The sequence below is a fragment of the Daktulosphaira vitifoliae genome, unplaced genomic scaffold, assembly GCF_025091365.1.
Source record: "Daktulosphaira vitifoliae isolate Bord-2020 unplaced genomic scaffold, ASM2509136v1 Scaffold_2, whole genome shotgun sequence".
Taxonomy (NCBI): Eukaryota; Metazoa; Arthropoda; class Insecta; order Hemiptera; family Phylloxeridae; genus Daktulosphaira; species Daktulosphaira vitifoliae.
In genome coordinates, this window is record NW_026099573.1 from 26,769,125 (window position 1) to 26,788,560 (window position 19,436).

General features: G+C 24.1%; 2 protein-coding genes and 1 long non-coding RNA gene across 4 annotated transcripts; 2 read left to right on the forward strand and 1 right to left on the reverse strand.

Annotated features, from left to right (window-relative positions):
* Positions 1-798: 798 nt before the first annotated feature.
* On the forward strand, positions 799-6,645 carry LOC126897196 (very-long-chain 3-oxoacyl-CoA reductase-B-like). Of its 2 annotated transcripts, none has more exons than XM_050670608.1 (6): positions 799-991; positions 1,906-1,943; positions 2,009-2,084; positions 3,742-4,082; positions 5,051-5,266; positions 5,730-6,645. In XM_050670608.1, the coding sequence occupies exons 1-6, from the start codon at positions 826-828 to the stop codon at positions 5,844-5,846; spliced, it is 954 nt and encodes a 317-aa protein (XP_050526565.1). In that variant the 5' UTR covers positions 799-825; the 3' UTR covers positions 5,847-6,645. The 2 variants fall into 2 exon arrangements, with proteins under 2 accessions (XP_050526565.1, XP_050526564.1); XM_050670607.1 differs by having other exon boundaries at positions 800-991; positions 1,897-1,943; positions 5,730-6,642.
* Positions 6,646-6,905: 260 nt separating this feature from the next.
* On the reverse strand, positions 6,906-17,409 carry LOC126897211 (uncharacterized). The gene is made up of 4 exons (XR_007702049.1): positions 17,186-17,409; positions 13,831-13,935; positions 7,495-7,898; positions 6,906-7,424 (listed from the first exon to the last, which is right to left on the reverse strand). It is a non-coding gene; the product is annotated as an uncharacterized LOC126897211 (long non-coding RNA).
* On the forward strand, positions 8,192-16,177 carry LOC126897199 (uncharacterized). The gene is made up of 6 exons (XM_050670611.1): positions 8,192-8,698; positions 11,364-11,517; positions 11,613-11,761; positions 13,129-13,291; positions 14,062-14,173; positions 15,728-16,177. The coding sequence occupies exons 1-6, from the start codon at positions 8,641-8,643 to the stop codon at positions 15,842-15,844; spliced, it is 753 nt and encodes a 250-aa protein (XP_050526568.1). The 5' UTR covers positions 8,192-8,640; the 3' UTR covers positions 15,845-16,177.
* Positions 17,410-19,436: the final 2,027 nt, after the last annotated feature.

The following is a 19,436-nucleotide window of genomic DNA, read 5'->3' on the forward strand; positions in this document are numbered from 1 at the left end:
GTCACCATGGTGCCGCGACCCCCCTGTGCTGGGTTTTTTATTTTTTGGTTGGGTTTTTTTATATATTACTCCAATATTTTTTTATTTTGAAGATGCTGAAGCAATGATATGATAGAATATTATATATATAAATAATAAATACGATTAAATTTTACGGATTGTATAACTAATTATTTTTATAGTTTTAAAGAAAACGAAAGACGGTATTAGGAACGGTAGAATAGCACTACAATGACAAATTATTATTATTATAATGAGTTCAAAGACAAATTTTTTTAAAAGAAAATCAAAGAAATACTTTAAGTAGGTTTTAATATTTTTATTTGTTGGTCAAAATTTCATATAGAAATAATTTTAAAATAGTAAAAAGAAAATAGCTGTTGACCGATTAATTAGTAATTAATAAAAATATCGAAATAATAAATCCAGAATTTTGAAGTTATTTTAAAAAGGATAAGATATATTATTTTTGTTTTGATATACAATTGCGAAAATAGGTATTAAAAAAATATGTTATTAATAAAAATATAACTCAATTAAAAAATAATTATTCAGCCATTGAAAATAATTTGTTATTTTCCAATAACCTTTTTAGCTACTAGAACAGTATCTAATTTTCGTATTGAAATTTATGGCACAATAAAATAATCTTTTTAGTAGTAATAAAACTCTTATTATAAAGGTATCTATTAAATAATTATTTAATTATCTTTCAATTATGTGATTGTATTAGGCACGTGTAATTTTACACCTATAATTATAACTTTAACATTAAATGTATGTAAAAGCAGTAGGTATTAATTTTCATTTAACTTATATCAGTACATGTGTTTAGCAAAATATTTTAAACTAAATAAAATGTTTTTTGAGGTATTAGGTAAAGTTATATTCACATTACTATCAGTTAAGTTTAGTTTTTCTTTTATTCAATTTGTATATAACATAATTTATGAATCGAATGTAGATTTTAAATCTACAGGAAAATGGGCAGGTAATTAAAAAAATAATTTTATAACTTTTGTTAATTAAAATAATGTAATATTAAAAAGGTTTTAGTAATNAAAATAATTTTATAACTTTTGTTAATTAAAATAATGTAATATTAAAAAGGTTTTAGTAATAAATTCCTTTTAAATATAGTAAATATAAAATCAAATGAACTATTTGAAATGGTTCAAATTGTCCTTAACTATTAATATAATAATTATTCAATAAATCTGCCAATTACCTTTAATTAGTATTCTACCATAAAACATAATCAAAATATTATAAAAAAAATCTTATAATTATTCTATGAGCCAGATAGTTATATATGTTGTTCCAGCCTTTTCTTAGTAATCCTACAACTTCTGGTCTATTGGATATTTTTAGTTACATTCTTCTTTAAAAATTATTAGATTATAGATAATATTAATTAATTTTTTTTTTAATTATTAGAAATGAAAAAAAAAATCAAAACAGTAATATTATAGAGTAGATCATAATAAGTATTTAGTAACAATATGTCATCTTAAATTTCTAGAGCTTTTTTTAAAATGTACAAACTTGAATTTTGCGTATCTCTATTACAATATCAAATGTTGGTCCATGCTCGTCAGAGAGGTGTACAAAGATAATTGATAAATAGATTATAAATAATTCGATAACCATCACTGATATACCTACCATTAAGGGATAGATTTTTTTTTAATGAAAATTACCGTCGCTTAAATTAACATCGATTATTTTATTGAATAAAAGTGATAAATATTAGTTTATAAATACTATTATTTCCTTACAAAAAATATAAAATATTCAGTATGACAAAAGATAAAGGAACTTTCAAAACAGAATGGGACACCTGTATAATGGAATATTTTATATCAAATTTGTATGTTATAATTAGTAAATTTATAGTTATAACAGGATGTACAGATGGAATTGGTAAAGCATACGCCGAACAAGTAATTTCAAATTATTCATAATAGTATGACTCATTAAATTTATGAGACAATTATTTTTTCCATAGTTGGCCAAAAAAGGAATAGACATTGTATTAATTAGTAGGACAAAATCAAAACTTGAGTGTACGGCTAAGATGATCCGTAAGTATTAAATTATAATTTATTTTTTATTGTGATTATTTTAACCTATAAAATTACATATTATCTTGATAAGGAGGATTCATTAAAAGAACACTTTTATACCTTACTTAAAATAACGTCTATGTGACCGCTAACCGTCAATATAATCAATAGAATATAGTAACGCATCTCCATTATATCCAGTATTGGATAAATATTTTTCTGTAACATAATTATACGTGCTACTTAAAAAAAAAATGTTCAAGATTTAATTTAATTTTTCCCTCCCCTGAAATATAAATTAATAAAAAATAAATCATTTTTATAGGCCTTGACAGAATTTAAGAATTAAACCCCTAGAGTTACCTCAGGATGCGCCAACAAGAAAAATGTATAAAAATAAATAAAAAATTAATTTTAAATAAGTTAAATTGATAGATAATTATTCAGTAAAATTTCTGGAGCTTCTATCTTTGACACAAATCTGAATATGTATTAATGTTACTATGGTGTGTTTTTTTTGTGCGTCTGTTACCACAAAGTCTTAGCTACTACTGAATAGATTATGTTAAACGATACGTCAAAAGATCACAAAGCATAACTCATTGAAAACATTACTTTCAAAATTTGAAAGTAGTGTTTTCAATGGTCTAGATACTGTTAATAAGACTTAGCTTGTAATAAGTCTAGCTAAATCTTATACTAGCTTATCTTGGCCTAATAAACCTTATCTTGGCTGGGCTTTATATAAGCTTTATATAAGGCATTATTAGCAGCACCTAAATCATACCTTAGATATGTTCTTTTTATTAGATATATATTTTTTGGAAATTAGACACTATACCTGCTAACAGGAGGAATTCAAAATGGTATCTTGCATTACAATTGAACTTTTTTAATTTGAATTTTATAAGTGCTCTAGAAATCCTGACACCTTTAAAGAGATTTTAATTTAAAAGTCTTATAATATACTTAGTTTTGAAAAAAGAAATATTGACTTATGTCCTTAATTTAAATGGGTATTTCAATTGACGAAAAAAGGATTTTTTGAAAAAATTTATTAGACTTCTTTTACCAACATTTTTCTAGGTAGGATTTTTTACAATTTATTACCTATAAGCATATTAAAATAGGGAGGATCCCTTCTCCCCCGAAAAAATTTTCTTGAAACTTTCTTTATACGTATTTGTTTAGAAGCGTTTAAGTTAGTGATGTTAATCACTATCAAATTTCAATTTATACCGGTCCCCACTAAGCTGTATCTTGACTGTACTGAGTTATTTTTTTTAAAATCAAATTGTGTCAATATTATGTAATATAATATTATGCATTACGGTATACTGAACCAATTTTACTAAATAGTTATATCCATATTCTATTATCTATAGATAATTACTACTTACAAAAATATTATCTATCACATAAACAATTACTATAATTACGCTCAATGGCGTAAATAAAATAAAAAAATTTGGAAAATGAAGAAATATTTTTCATTATTTTCTTAAATAATAAAAAGATATATTATAAATCCTTTTAAAAAAACTATTTTCTGTAAAAAATTAAGTTGTACTATGGATTTTATCACTTAACGGACTAGTCTCTTAGTCTTCCATATCTACATCACTGTTTCAGCTTATAAAGGGTCAAAAAGTATAATTTAGAATCATTTATTTAGGTGATAATTACAATGTTCAAACTAAGATTATAGTAGCAGATTTCACGGAGGATGAATCTTCATTATATCCACGATTATCCAAGGAACTTGATGGAATGGATATAGGAATACTTATAAACAATGCAGGACAGTGTTATTCTCATCCTGAATACTTTTTAAATTTCAAAGATGACGATCCCACATTTAAAAATATAATCAGATGTAATATTATTTCTATAGTAAATATGTGCCGTATTGTCATGCCTGCAATGGTAAAAAAACGTCGCGGTATCATCATGAACATAGGATCATTATCGTCGCCATGCCCTAGCCCATTATTAACCGTTTATGGTTCTTCTAAGGTATACAGTTTAAATTATCAACATTAAAAATATACAGGGTATTCAGTGTGTAAGGAAATGTGATGTCTATTGTTCTCATTGTTTATAACAATATACCTGTTTACTTCTGACTGAACACTCTGTACATAATATAAATCTATTAAAAATATGTGTATAAAAGGCTTGGTTTTTATAAGATACAAAAGCAATAAATGTAATAAATTAACAAACCCTGCATAATGATGCCTTACCCTTAAATACAAAAACTTTCTATCTAATCTTTTTGAAATTTTTTTCTTAGCACTCTTTGGCTTTTTTTATGGTTATCCGTATTGAACTAACCTAATTGCAAAATTTAGTCCTTTCACTAGATGTTTTTAATTAATATATCAATAACTCTCCGGAAATAATAATAATATTTATTTATTTGAAATCAAATAAACAATTAAATTAATATAAATACAATAAGTGATGCAAAATATCACAAAAAACAATGCATGTGTTATGAGATGTTAAGTAAAATCAACTAGGAATTAAAGTTCACAGTTTTAAAAATTAAATGTGTGTCATCTTATTAATATGGAAAAGATTTAAAATACATTTTTCTGCGTATGTATTTTTTCAATTGTACCATTATCTACATTTTAACCACCTTATTTTGTAACCAGTATCGGGATTAAAAGGAACTATAAGGGGTGAATACCCCTTATAGTTCTTAAGGTTTCATCCAGGACCCTTATAATTCTTAATTAGGTTCTGCTTGTGAAATTAATCATGATCGTATTTAGATCTAGACAATAAAACAGCTTTCTAGGGCATAAAATTTGCTCAACAAATAATATATTAGATAAAATATCAAAGGGTGACATTTCGTTGGTAACTAGACCAAATATATTGAGACTTGGCTTTGTCTCTAATGATAAAATATGATTTTAGTAATGAGTTTACAATGATATAATTTATATTTAGTTATGTGGTTTTCATTGTAGACATTTGTTCAAAAGTTTAGCGAAGATCTTAATACTGAATACCAAAATTATGGAGTTCTAGTACAATGTGTCATGCCTGGATTCGTTGTAACAAAAATGAGTAAAATAAATAAACCTACTTGGTTGATACCTACAGCTGAAAGATATGTAGAATCTGCTTTAAAAACTACTAAAATCGAAAAATTAACAACTGGTTATTTCCCACACACTTTGCTAGTAAGATTTAATGATAATTATGATATGATTGTGTTAAAGTAAAAATTTATTTTAAGTAAACAATTTTAATTATCCGTTCAAATCAGCGCTGACCTATTTAACCAACCTTAAAAAAAAAAAAATGAAAAAGAAAATTAATTCATAAGATTTAATTTTTAAGCTCATAGAATTTTTTCAATAAACTAATTTCAGTTTATTTGAAACCTTTTTTTTTTAGCTCTTGATTATAGAAAGAAAGGTAATTTACATATAAATGTATATTACCGATCTTCATTCTCGTCCGTCCTTGTTCTTGAAACACCTAGTCACGCTAGATTTTAACTGCTTTATAATTTTACCTACTTTTTAATCGATATGAATTACAACTTTTATTTATTTTCAAATAAATATTTAATATTTATTAAATAATAACGATATTTATCACCCTACAATGTTATGCATTGTATGGCAATTTTTATTCTAGATATATTTTATTATTTTACTTAAAACTATTTCACCTTCATTGGCATCAACAATCATACTGAATAGTATGCAAAAATACCGTAACAAAGGATTGAATGAAACAATGAAAAATAATTAAAAGAATGTATCTATAATAATGATGAAAACTAAGTTCAATGGGTTTACATAATATTATAGATTGTCACACTCCTCTATAGAATGTGTTATATGTGCTTATTAAGTTGTTTTAACGATATTGAGAATTACATTTTAATATTATTTATTATTTATTTAAATGTACAACTTTTAATTAATTTATTATAAGTACTGATGAATAAATTTATACTCGAGAAGTGTTTTAAAGCACTAAAATTATCTTCCTATTTAAACAATATTTTTTCCTATAATAACAAATTGTTTAAAATAAATTATTTTTAAAATATTTTAAACTAAACAATTCAAAAAGTCTAATACTTGTAAAATATTATAAAAAGTTAATATTTATTTTAACTGGTCCTTATACGAAACAATTTTGTTAGCTCTACAAACATTTTATGTATTACTTTAAATATATTTTTTTCTTTTGGTGAAAAAAGAACCTTTTTCGTCATCAACATAACCTACCGATATAAACCACATACATCCCTAGCGATATTCCTGCATTTTAATAAAAAAATATCATTGAGTATAGATATTATTGTTTTTAAAATGATGAGGTAATGAGAAAAAAATTCTTTTGTTTATCAAAATTACTATTAATTTTTTACTAAAAAAATTTCATAAGTTAGTAAATTTTAGAAATCTATAAGTAATAAGTAAAAATTACACAAAAATTTTGAAAAATACCAACCATCTGAAGTCTTTTACTTCAGGTTTTATTGTTGTACTTTAAGAATTGTGATGTTTAAATTTAAAATTAATATTTTTTAGAAAGTAACTTAGCCATAACATTATTTATACTTGTAGTTTTTTTGAACTTAGACTAAACAATTTTTTTAATTGAATCACAAAATTAATAGTATAACTGTCGCCTTACAATACCTAAAATGTTTTTAATTGTTGATATTATTTAATTAGTTTAATTATTTAGTTTGTTTATCTTCGAATTTTTGTTTGTCATTAGAATAACATACTCAATTCTTCATTCATGTTTTATTAAATAATAAGTTAAGTATAATTGACATAAATAGGTCACAAATTTAATTTTTTTTATTTACAAAATAAAGCCTCGATAATGAGTAGTATCAGCTACTTAATGTAAGAAATATTTACAGTGTACTTATCAATTATTTATATTTAGACTTTCTTCTTTAATGAGATTCTAATGTTACAGTAGGTCGTGGTGTGGCGCAGTGGATCATTCTATCGCCGCCTTATCACTGATATTCAGTGATTTGCGCTATTCGTTGTTAGTTTCTACATGAGAGACCATACGGGAACTTAAATAGTGATACAAACCTTGCCTTCATACTGATTCCCTTAGTTATAATAAGGTTGCTTCAGGTCGGCAGCTATTATGAGAATTAAGTCATATCAATAAGGTATCCAACCCCAAATAGTTAAGGTATAGGCAAGGAGACGATGATGATTAACTTGTTAGATCCTTTAATGAATTTAATAGTTTTTAGTACACTAAAATCTAACTCTAAAACTAAACCTGTTGCTCTGGTGACAAAGGTTCTGGCTTGAGAATTTACCAAAAATTTAATACCTGAACCTATTTACAACAAAAAAAGAAATATATATATATTAAATAAAAATATTATTTTTACTCTTCAATATTTCACCTTTTACTACTTAAGACGGAAAGGGTTAAATACACTCGAAGATAATTATTATTTTTTAATTTTTGAACACATTCAGTAAAACAAGCTATCGAATAAAACTAATATAATTCACGAAAAATTATAAAAAATTATTCTGATTATTTTTATAATATTAATGGCCACCAATAATTAATCATCGATTAATTCTTTATCCATCAAAGTAAATTGTAAATCAATATTTTTTAATCCGAAAATTTAGGAATATTTTGAAAATGAAATTATTTGTACGTAAATTTTAGCTTCGATGCGAAGCTGAGAAAGTATTATAAATTTCGTTTTATGTTAAATAATCCGCTTCCTTCTCCTAAATATATTTTAGATTATGGATATATTGTGATATGTATAGTTTACTTGTCCGCTCCTGCCTGAAATGTAAATAGTTATTATGAAAATAAATCATACGTTAAAATAATTTTCACTTAAGAAATATAAATGTACAGTAGGATATTATAAAATTTATTGCTGTAATAAATTTTTGAAGATAAATAAAAAAAATGTAATACTATTAGTTAATTATAATTGACCTTAAACTCAAATCACGGACGTAGTTTCAATGATAACTATTGACGATTCTTTTCTCAATAGTACTGCTATTTTTAAAATTGAACTGATGTTTCGCATCGTTGTATTAGTAAAACACTTACCGGTGACGACGATTGTTGTATTTTATGATTTTTGTTATTTTTCTACATATTAAAACTCGTTGGTGTCCGTCATATAACGACCGATATAACATTGATTTAAAAATCGTAGAAGTGTGATCGATAGTTAGTTATCGTAGTATAAACTATCGATAATAGACACACAGCAACAGCTGTAGAAGCAACAGTTACACACATCTTGTTACTATCTTTCTAAACGTCTAACGCTGTCGAGTCAGTTTCTCAATTATAATTGTTCGTTTCTATTCATTAGGCGTTGATTTATTATTTTGTGGTTCTAGTCAAATCATCGCGATCTTAGTCCACCACAAACAGTCTAACGTGTTTTGATTTTTTACAAAATAATTGGTTAAAACGCAATGAAATAGTTATATGTTAATAGTGATAACAATTTTTGTACATTTTATACAGTAGTTAAGCTAACTAGTAACTTGTCAACGAAATTATGGAATCGAAGCGAACTATTATCGATATCATATTTTTTGTCACTATCGTTATTTCTTGTAAGTACTCATTTTTTTTTATATTAAATCTTTTGTAAGGTACGCTACTGTCAACTAGATTGAATGAATATCGCTAAAAAATAACCTTAAAATGTTCTTAGTAGTTTAAATAATACACTTTCATGTTTGAAAGTTTATTACTTAAACATTAAAGAACGTGTTTTTTGTGAATAATAAATAGGGGAGTACTAATTTATTGGTTAAATTTTCTAATTTAATCCTTCAATACATTTTTATTGAATAAATAAATACACTATTATATAATTTATTATTTTTAATTGGCTAATTGTTCTATTATACCAACATAGTTCATATACATTATGAGCATTTCATCTTTTCAACGTTTTTTTCATTAGCGTCTGTAGTAGTGAAAAATTGACTACTCTTACGCAAAATATTTTCTTGTGTAAATTCTTAATTTATATGATGTTGAAAGAATACCCAACATATATTATTGTAAATTACATACAGTTTATAAATATACTATTATTATTATTATTATTACTTATACTAATTAATATGAGATAAGGTATTCTTCTGACTAATATTCTAGTTTTCTATTTCAGATAAACAACTTGTTTATCTGAATATGTGTTCACGCGTCGTTGTATATAATGATTAATTATATGTGAATGTTTAAATAGATTTAACAATAATTTATGGTGACTATTTTCTATCAAATATATATATACATTAAAAAAACATGCTATTATTTTCCAAATTTAGTTTGCTTATTCGGTCTGTTCAAATTCATGGGCAGTAATAAAATGTATATAATTTTTATTTTTACTATTATTTTAACTAAATATTTTAACTAAATATTTTTCCTGAACCTATTAACATTGTTTAAAATTATTTGTTCGATGAACAACTTAAATCTTAATATGAAATATTCTTTAGGTAACTATATTTTTATTCTAAAACATATTATAGAAGAAAAACAATGTCATCTAATCCAACATCCAAGTTATAAATTATTATTTTTGGTAAATAAAAAAGGATGATGATACATAAAACAGCTCACTTTATATTCAATTAAAAAACTATTATGATGTAAAATTATAAAGAAATGCGTTATTATTATGCCGTTATAACGGCAACAATCAAATTTTGATCTTTAGTTTACATTTTTAAAGAGGTATGCAAAAAAACATATACTTATTTACGAAATAAGAATTTTTATATTTCTATCTTAAAGTTAAACAAGAATATTTTATCTGTATTATGTATTCTTATAATAAAAGATCAAGTCCAGAGGTTAAATAAAAAAATTGGAATACAAACGGGAAACCCTTCAATAGAATCAACTATTAATAAACAATCAAATTAAATTGATAAAACGCAACTACTTAATCAAAATTAAAGTTGTTTAAAATGATATAAAATTAAAGTAATAAATAAACATGTTTTACCAGAATAAATTGAATCATATTAGATAGTATTAGATTGAAATAATTTTAATTATTATAACACGTTGAAAAGGTTTTCTTTAATTTAATAGACGCTAAAGACAAAGTATATAAATAGTGGAATTCTACTAATTTTAAAAAGTACTATCAACAAATTCATAAATACATTAAAAAAAACGTAACAATCTTAAGTTGAAGATGCTGAGAATTAGCAGCAATATTATTTTATGAATTTTGTGTATGAATCAATTGATATCAATCACGCATGTACAATTATTTTGATTATTATAAATTAGTCGCAGTGCATTTAACTAAGTTAACGATGTTATTTCATTTAGAAAAATGTTAATTTAAAAATTACAAACGTTCTTCAACAAATTTACAGACCACACGCCAAATCTCCAAGGATATAGTTTTGTAGTAAATTTATTATAAATAAACCTGAGCTCCTGTATAATCTATTTTTAGTGAATATTTATGCTATGAAATGGAAAATCATTATTTTTTTTAGTTATCTAAAAAAATGTATGGAGCATTCTGGAACGTAGCATTTTTCTATTTGTAATTATAAATAAAATAAAATTGTATGGGGCAATTTAATTCCTCTCACAACAAGTACATTTTTATATAACATTATAAAAAACCTTAATCATGTATGTCTATATTATTTTTATATTTACATTAAATTGATAGGGTCCAAGAGTGTTTCTTTTTGTTGGAAAGTGGGGTTTATATTTTCCACTAGCATTATTTTATAATTTAAAATGGAAATTATTTCAATTTATTGATTTGCACAAAAAAAAAAAAGACTAATGTAATGTCTCATGCGCTTAAAAAAAATATATATAGTTAGTTAAAAAAATGTATAATAATACGTTTTTACGAAACAATTTTTGAAATAGTATTAATAAAATTTTTGGAAAGTCCGTCTAATTTTCAAAAAGTTATTTCAATATTTCTCTTTATTACGGGAATTGATGGAATCTTTCAAAATTATGACGTTGATACCTTCAACTTTTTGTGATGCTTTAATGTATTGTTTCAATAGGAGCAGGAGTAATCGTATATTCGAACACTAAAATTACACGACTGAGCAAAAAACTATACAAATAAATAAAATATATATTCTAGTATTTTTTTTTTGCTTGAAAATCTTATGTAGTGAAAGTTTTTAAAATATTTTTTCAATAATTGTCAGAAACATTTTACATGTAAATTGGTTGTTAATAATCATTGTCTATTTTTCATTTTTATAGTTTTTAGTATTGTTAGTTGTGGGCCTACAGCTGTAGAAAAAAACTACATGGGATGTGATGATCCACATATTTTCAATTGTAAACAGTTTCCTTTGTACAATTATACAGATTTACCCGTTGCAGAAAAAAAAGAAGATTTATCTGTAAACTGTCCGTGAGTTTTTATATACAAATCTAAACTTTTGTTTATCTCTATTTTTAGAAAAAAAATTGTTATATAATTATTGATAATATTAATTTCTATTTTAGGTATTCAGGTTTGGAAAAACATTTAGTTTGTGTTGATGTTTTTACAAGGAAATGCATGAGCCCAAAGCAGCGTTCTTCTTTTTATCAACTATATAATAAACCACCCTTGCTGATGCAAGAATTATGCCAAGATGGTCCATATCAAGATGGTCAGTGTTATTTATTATTATTCTAAGATTAACTGTATATAAATAACACAGTTATTTTCATATAAAAAATGTTCATGATAGTAGGGTTTTGGACCTAGGACCTAATTACCTTAATATAATCAAAACATATATGTAGTGGTACCGTATTTAATTAAAAAATATGCTATTAAAACATAAATAAAAAAAATAAAAATCATAATCTATATTAAGGATAGACACAAGAAAAATTCTAGTAGGGATCATTCTACTAGTATCTAGGGTCACATTTAAGAATTGTGTTTCCTTGGTACTAAATTCTGTCACAAGCTAAAATCCAAACTTTCTAAGTACAAAATATCCGCAGTATATTAAAAATCAAAATAAACAATAATTAATGAAATAATAAAATATTCATAATTAAAGAAATATCAAAGTACATTCACCTCATCCATATTATGTTAGTTAATAGTTGGTTTCAAAAAAAGCAACTACTATTTTTTTTTAATAGTTAGTTAATATATAGGTTAGAAATAGATGAAATGTTAATTTTATAATCAAAAATAATTGTGAAGTATTCAGTCAAACATTTTTAATAAGTAATAAATTTGTAAAATTATTTCAAATTTTAAATTCTGCTCTAGAAATTAATTTTATATTCATCTAGTATTTCGTAAAGTGAATATTTTACCTCATTTCAATGTATTTCAACAAAATTTATGTTATTACAAGATTATAAAACCAATAAACATCTTTTTTTTATTTTTTACATACATTAGAACACTCATTTCCTCATTTTCAATTAATATGTTTGTTACTTTTTTTTTGAACAATGTAAGACATTAAATTTTAAAATAAAAGTATGTCATATACTAAAATTCTTTAATTAATCTGCTAATAGATATTTCCGTAACATGGTAAATTGTAACTGTTCACTTTACTCAAACCAATTTTTTTAAATAAAATATTTATTATTATAATTTTTATTTTTTAATTTTATAACTATTACAGTTGATCAATTATACAAAGATTATTGAATTTATAAATTGTATTTATTTTGTTATTTATCTAAACAAAAGTAAAGATGTGAGATGAATTGAATATTATTTTTTTTTAATTAAAATGTGCTACTTATTTTCTTAAAAATTAGCCCATTGTGCCATTTTGGACCATTGATAACACACTTTACTTTTTTTGTTACAAATTAATCTAATTAACATTTTAAATTAGATTAATTAACTTTTTTTTTATAATTTTCCATCACTCAGATATCTTGAAATAAATTACTATAATGATTAAATATCTCATTCATAATATCCTCTCTCTCCTACATTTTATTTTGAATTTATTGTTAATAAATAGTTTAAAAGTAGTTATTTAATAATTTACAGAATATTTGAAACATGCACCATGTCTAAAAAAAGTTCATAAAGAATATGAAGAATGTGGAAAAGAACATCAGAAACACATCACCGAAATGATGGCAAATAACAACTCTACCATTCAATTTCAACCTTCTCATGATATGAATGAAAACCTAAAACACTTATGCAGGTAAATACTTGAATGGAAAATATTTTCAGCGTGTTATTTATTAAGATTAGACAACTCTAAATATACTTCATATTACGTAACCATAATAATTTTCTTTATTTTACAAAGTTCTCATTCAATTTAATGTTTTGGTAGAATAAAAATGTTGAAATATGATGTAATGTCCAATAAATAAAGTTCTATAAGCTTCAGGTAATTTTTTTTCTTTAAAATTTATGTATCTTGATGCAGTGACAATAAGTACTCCGGTTTTTCCATTAAATGTCACAGATATACTAAACCATTCATTATAATCATAAAGATTTTTTACATGATGGGTATATAAAATTTGAAAAATTATCCTGTGGCTTATAGAAACCTTTATTCTTAGAATATAATATTTTCTTAAAAATTATTTAAAAATTTTGATGTCTTTAATCATGTTATAGTATTATTCATCAATTTTACATGAATTTATGTAACAAAATTATAAATTGATCAATAATATAATTCAAATCAATTTTATAAAATAAAATACTTAAAATATTCATATCACATACCTTAATTTTATCATTTAAGTAAATTTAAATTGAGTTCATTGGTATAAAAGAAATATTTTTGTGCTGACTTTGTTAGTTCTCCTTTTTACAAAATAACTTGATTATCTAAAAATATAATAGTTGTACATGGAATAATAATAAATTGAATAAATAATTTTTAACTTAGTTTAAATATTTTAAAGTATAATTAATTATAAATTGTTTTATTCATTTAAATAAAATACTATGCAGATCATTTCGTGGCTATTTAATTTGTGTCAACGACATAGTCAAAGCAACTTGTGGGGAAACAACAGTTGCATTTACTAAACAGTTTCTCAGTGAAATGGCATCTTCTCTTTTAGTAAGTAATATATGATGTATAAACGATTGGATATTTTAAGGGTGTGGATCATTCAGTTGTCATCTTATCACAAATGTTCAGCTGCTCTGTTTATTAGTTTATTGCTTGTTAATTTTTGGATGGGTGAACATATAGGAACTTTAAAGTAACCTTGCCCCTTACAGATCCCCCAACCTTAATGAGATTGTGTCAGGTTAACAGATGGTGTAAAAATCCTACCAAATCAATAAGGTAGAGCCAAACCCAAATAGTTAGGATAGAGGCTAAAGTGATAATGATGAAACTACTAAATATTTTCAATTTTTGTAAAGTAAAGTATTGTTTGATTTTAAAAAAATATAGTATAATTTTTTTTTTTGTCCCTTTAGACAAAAAACTTTAATTTTATTTAACTAAAACCCATATTTTTATGATTATATGATAGAAAATATTTTGAAAAAATTTTGTTCTTATAAATTTTTCTACCATTTGTGTTTTAAATTTAAAAGCTCGGTGCATCAACCTGTGAAATCTAATTTTTTTTTTTCTGTATGAGAAGCAATTGTATTAAATATTTTCATTAAAAGTATTAGAAAAATGTTTTTTCTAAATTAAATATCTCCATAAAATATAATAATATAAAACTAGTTTAAATGGAAAATCATATATTTTCAATATTAACAATAAACTATTTTCCTAAAAAAGTAAACTTTACTTTGGTTGTTGCACCAAGACCTTCAGTTGCTTAAAGATTTGTATTTAAAACATAAAAGTTATCATTAATTTGATTTTCATAATACTATAGTCTACTGTAATAATTTTCAATGAGCAATAATTTATATCAGTATTTATTTTTGTTATTTTATGTGAAAGATATGATAAAAAATAAAGTAATAGTAAAAATTTGTTTTTGTAACAGCATGAAAAAATGAAGAACAAGAAATTATAGAATAAAAATAAAAAATCACTAAACTTTAACAAGCATTAACTAATGAACGGTTCATTTAATAAAAAATATTATATGAACAAAGATGTTAGAAATTTTTTTATCATATCATTTACCTAAAAATATATAACTATTTTTAGAACTTTAATGGAAAAAAAATTAATTATTCTAGATTTATTTTAATCAAATAATTTTTTCTTTTGTGGAAATTTTAAATTTTGCATAGTTTCTAAAAAGATGAGTATTATTCTTAATTGATCATCACCCTGTTGCAAATTTTGCAACAAGTACAAAAATTAATTTTATTTATTTATTAGGTATTTTATGTCTGATGTACTTTATCTTAAATAATTACATTTTTAAATACATTAATTTTTTTTTGGAGATATATAATTAAATAACATTTAAGTAACTATTATAATTTTTAGTAAAATAGTTTGCACATTTGAGGGTTAATTAAAATAACTTAAATATTTTAACTTTCTATCATTAAAATATTTATGCTGATGTCATTTATGTTTGCCTGCCTAATAAAGTCTATTTTAGTTACATTAAAAAAAGTTATCGAATTAAAAGTGTTATGTTAGTGTTTTTTTATTAAATTATTAATTACTGCTTTCGTATTTCAGAAAATATGTGAAAATTCTTCCGTTGATATGAAAACTGAAGATGAAAATTCATCAACAAGCTTACATTTATCTTTATTTTTGATTTCAGTGGGATTAGTTTTGACTAATTCCTTTTAACTGTTATTTTATTTAAGTAAGCCCAATACTCTTTTAAATTGTTATGTTAAAATTATTGAGATTGTTTCATTTGATTGTTATCCTATAATGTTCTTGATTTTTAATAACTTGAACTTTTAAAAACCGTCCAAATGTATATAAAGCTCCAATATTACATTTTTAAAATCATAAAAAGTCATTTTAAAAACAACTATGAGCACTAGAAAAATGTAAAAGATACATTTAATTTTAATTGCTTTTTTCTTGTAGTATATTATACAATATTTATATTGGATATTTATTTTGTATGTGTTCATTGTGTGCCTTTTTATATTAGGTACCAATTTTATTATACTATAGAAAAATAATAGTAGACACTGTAATGTAATTATTTATATTTGTATATTTGTTATGATTTATATAATTAAATTTTATCATAAACATTGTTATAACTTGTTGGATTTTAAGTAATGTAAATAAATAATAAGACTAAAAAATTTTTGGAAGTTTTATAAAGTGAAAAGTAGATTTCTCTAAATATTGTGTTTTTAGCCTATTCAGGAGACACCAATCATAGATAAGCATTAAAAAATGCTTAGGGATGATAGTCCCTTTAAAAATGAATCATTACTTCATATGTTATATTAATTGTAATTTATTTTAATTACAAATATTGTTATCCATTATTTGTAATTAAAAGAAGAAAATTAATTGTATACTCTAAATTCTACATTTTTATTAAAAATGCAAATTTTTAAATAGTAAAATAGTTATAATCAGGGCTTGTAAGTTCATGCATTTGCATGTTTTTTTTTGCTTCTTAGGAAAACATGCAAAGTGAGCTACAAATCCATTTCATAATTATAAATACTAGTATTTGGACATTAATTCACATTAAACAATGCCAAAAAAAAACTTGCGACCCTTGGCTATAATACATTTGATGTGTACGAACATTTAAGTTGTTTCCCTCAATTACCAGCAGTATAAGCGATACGCATATACACACAGGCAGTGTTGTGGACGACTGATAGCGTTGTCCAACGGTAAAATATTAGTATATCACTATTGGGAAATTTATTTTTGAAATTGTCCATGTACGCTCATCGTTATCGTTTGTTATAGTAGTATAATCAAAATTATTATTATTTTCTTTTCTATTTTTTACTGCGACCTTTAAAATAATAATATGTGTTTAGGTATTATATTTAAAGTTGCATCCCCATAGCTATTACTGAGGAATATTCATCGAACAATGAAATCTAGCAATGAATATCTTTAGAATACAAAATTAAAAAAAACAGCAGGAATCAAAAAAGTACATGTAAAATAGCAGATGGCGCTGTTATTTCAAAATTTTACCTTTTACGAGAAATCTACCAAAAAACCGGATTGCCTGATATGGCTTTGTGTCTAGTCCTTTTTGTCTTAGTTCGTGGCTAACAGATGGCGAAATGAATCGTACGCTGATGTTACTGATCACGATTATACAAACTAGTTTGGCATTTCGACTAATGAGTTGAGTCGTTATTGATAGAGCGAACGGGTCATATGGATTACGCTACCATAATTCCTATAATAATTGTCCCAACTATGCCACCGTTTTTATCATGACTTATTTGCTGCGCATTTAACAGAAATAATTGATAACAGTAATGAACTAATTATTAAAAAATTAAACGATTGCTACGACCCCGACGCTACGTTATATTATATTATATTAAAATACTAGGTATTATTATAATTTATATTTACTACTTATGTTGATTGTGATTCATAATCTATGGAAAAATTAAAAGAAGAATAATTAACTTAAATAGGTATATCTATTTTTATATGTCCTGATGTAATTTCAAAATGGCCTACTTGAAATTTCGTACATCAAAAAAAAAAACTGAAATAACGCCCTTGCTGTTAATGTATACATTTNACATCAAAAAAAAAAACTGAAATAACGCCCCTGCTGTTAATGTATACATTTTAAATAATAATAGTTCCTATTATGAATTTATTTGATATGCTACTCTTATCCTAAATACTTAAAACTTTCCACCTGTCCTACCATGCCCTAGCTTATTGTTACTGACCTTCTCATTTCACCTACCTCGTGTATACTCTATATACTCTGTCTTATTCCTACGTATTCTTAAACCCTTTTCTTCAACAGCTGATTTCCACACCTCTAACTTTTGATTAATTGCCTCCTATTATCTATATTATAACCCTATACACTATATTGTCAGTGTACAACATGCACCATAGCACCTCCCCTTGTATTTCTCTTAGTGATGGGACAAAATAACAGTAACAGTGATTTATAATAGTGATTGCTTCAGTAGCAATAACAATCTGCTACTTCAAAGAAATAGTAACAGTAATGTATTTTGTGTTCTACACAAGGTGGATTCATTTGATCGTAAATTCTCCAATTTTCCACTGTGCTCAATGCTAATTATAGTGACAGGTTATGTCCAAAGAAACCAAATACTCGTAATAACTCACATCAAACGTCTTAATTCATTACTCGTTAATGACTATATATAATCAATACGTTTATTCATTAAAAAAATTCTAAAAGTTAAATTTTTTATGCCAAGTGCGATAACGTAATGTTTTTTGCAAACATAATGTTTGTTATGTTTTTTAGATTTATTATTTTATGGACAGAAAATAAATCTTATTTTATTATAACATAATTTTTCTTTATAAAATATTTTACTTGTTATTAACAATTTTTAATTTATTTTCTACAAAAATTATTATCTTCTGAAGTTCTGGCTCTATAATTTCTTTAAAATTACTTTCAAAAATATAAGATTTAAAATTTTCTTTATTTAAATCATTCCAAACCTGCTGAAATAGCTTGAAAATCGGTACGCCTTTACCAGTGAACAACTAATTTTCTATCGATAATGTTTCTGAGTATAATTTCAAATATATGAGGTGGCAAAAAAAGACATTCGATTTTTGAGAGCCAAACTAATATATATACAAAAAATCATAAAACATTACAGCATGGTTGGGTAGGGTTCGGTTTATACATTTTAAAAGTGATAAGCAAAACAAGTATGCCGGTACTGACGATATTGCAACCGCTACAAATCGCATGATCTACTATAACTTCAGTACTCTTATTTATTATTTTATTATTTCCATGTGTATGTATTTTATGTACTTGTATGACATAATTAATTTTTCTTTTTTATTAATTACTTTGTGATAAATAAAGACAAATTTTATATTTGCACAACTATACTTAGTACATTATTATCGATTAAGAATAAGACACTCATTTTCTTGAAATCAATTGAGATTATTTATTTTCATACACCCAAAGAAAAACCTCAATCAATTTTGATAGAGAAANTACACCCAAAGAAAAACCTCAATCAATTTTGATAGAGAAATTTTATCAAGGGTTTATGATAATGTTTTATTAATATGAACAAAATGATTATTCTTATGAATAATTATTGTTCAAGACAAGAAAAAAAATTATCAAATTGATAAATAATAATTTATCAAATTTGAGGTCTTTGTCAATATGAAAATATGTTTTTATAAATATGATACAGGTTTAATTATTGTTGTGAAAAATATTTTATCATTGCAA

Bases quoted from the DNA above. Each gene is read 5' to 3' on its own strand.
- LOC126897196 (XM_050670607.1), top strand. From the start codon at position 826: ATGTGTTTAGCAAAATATTTTAAACTAAATAAAATGTTTTTTGAGGTA. The intron at 992-1,896 runs GTAATTAAAAAA...GTAAATTTATAG, and splicing joins ATCTACAGGAAAATGGGCAG to TTATAACAGGATGTACAGAT. The intron at 5,267-5,729 runs GTAAGATTTAAT...TTTTTATTCTAG, and splicing joins ATTTCCCACACACTTTGCTA to ATATATTTTATTATTTTACT.
- LOC126897199 (XM_050670611.1), top strand. From the start codon at position 8,641: ATGGAATCGAAGCGAACTATTATCGATATCATATTTTTTGTCACTATC. The intron at 8,699-11,363 runs GTAAGTACTCAT...TCATTTTTATAG, and splicing joins TGTCACTATCGTTATTTCTT to TTTTTAGTATTGTTAGTTGT. The intron at 11,518-11,612 runs GTGAGTTTTTAT...TTTCTATTTTAG, and splicing joins GATTTATCTGTAAACTGTCC to GTATTCAGGTTTGGAAAAAC.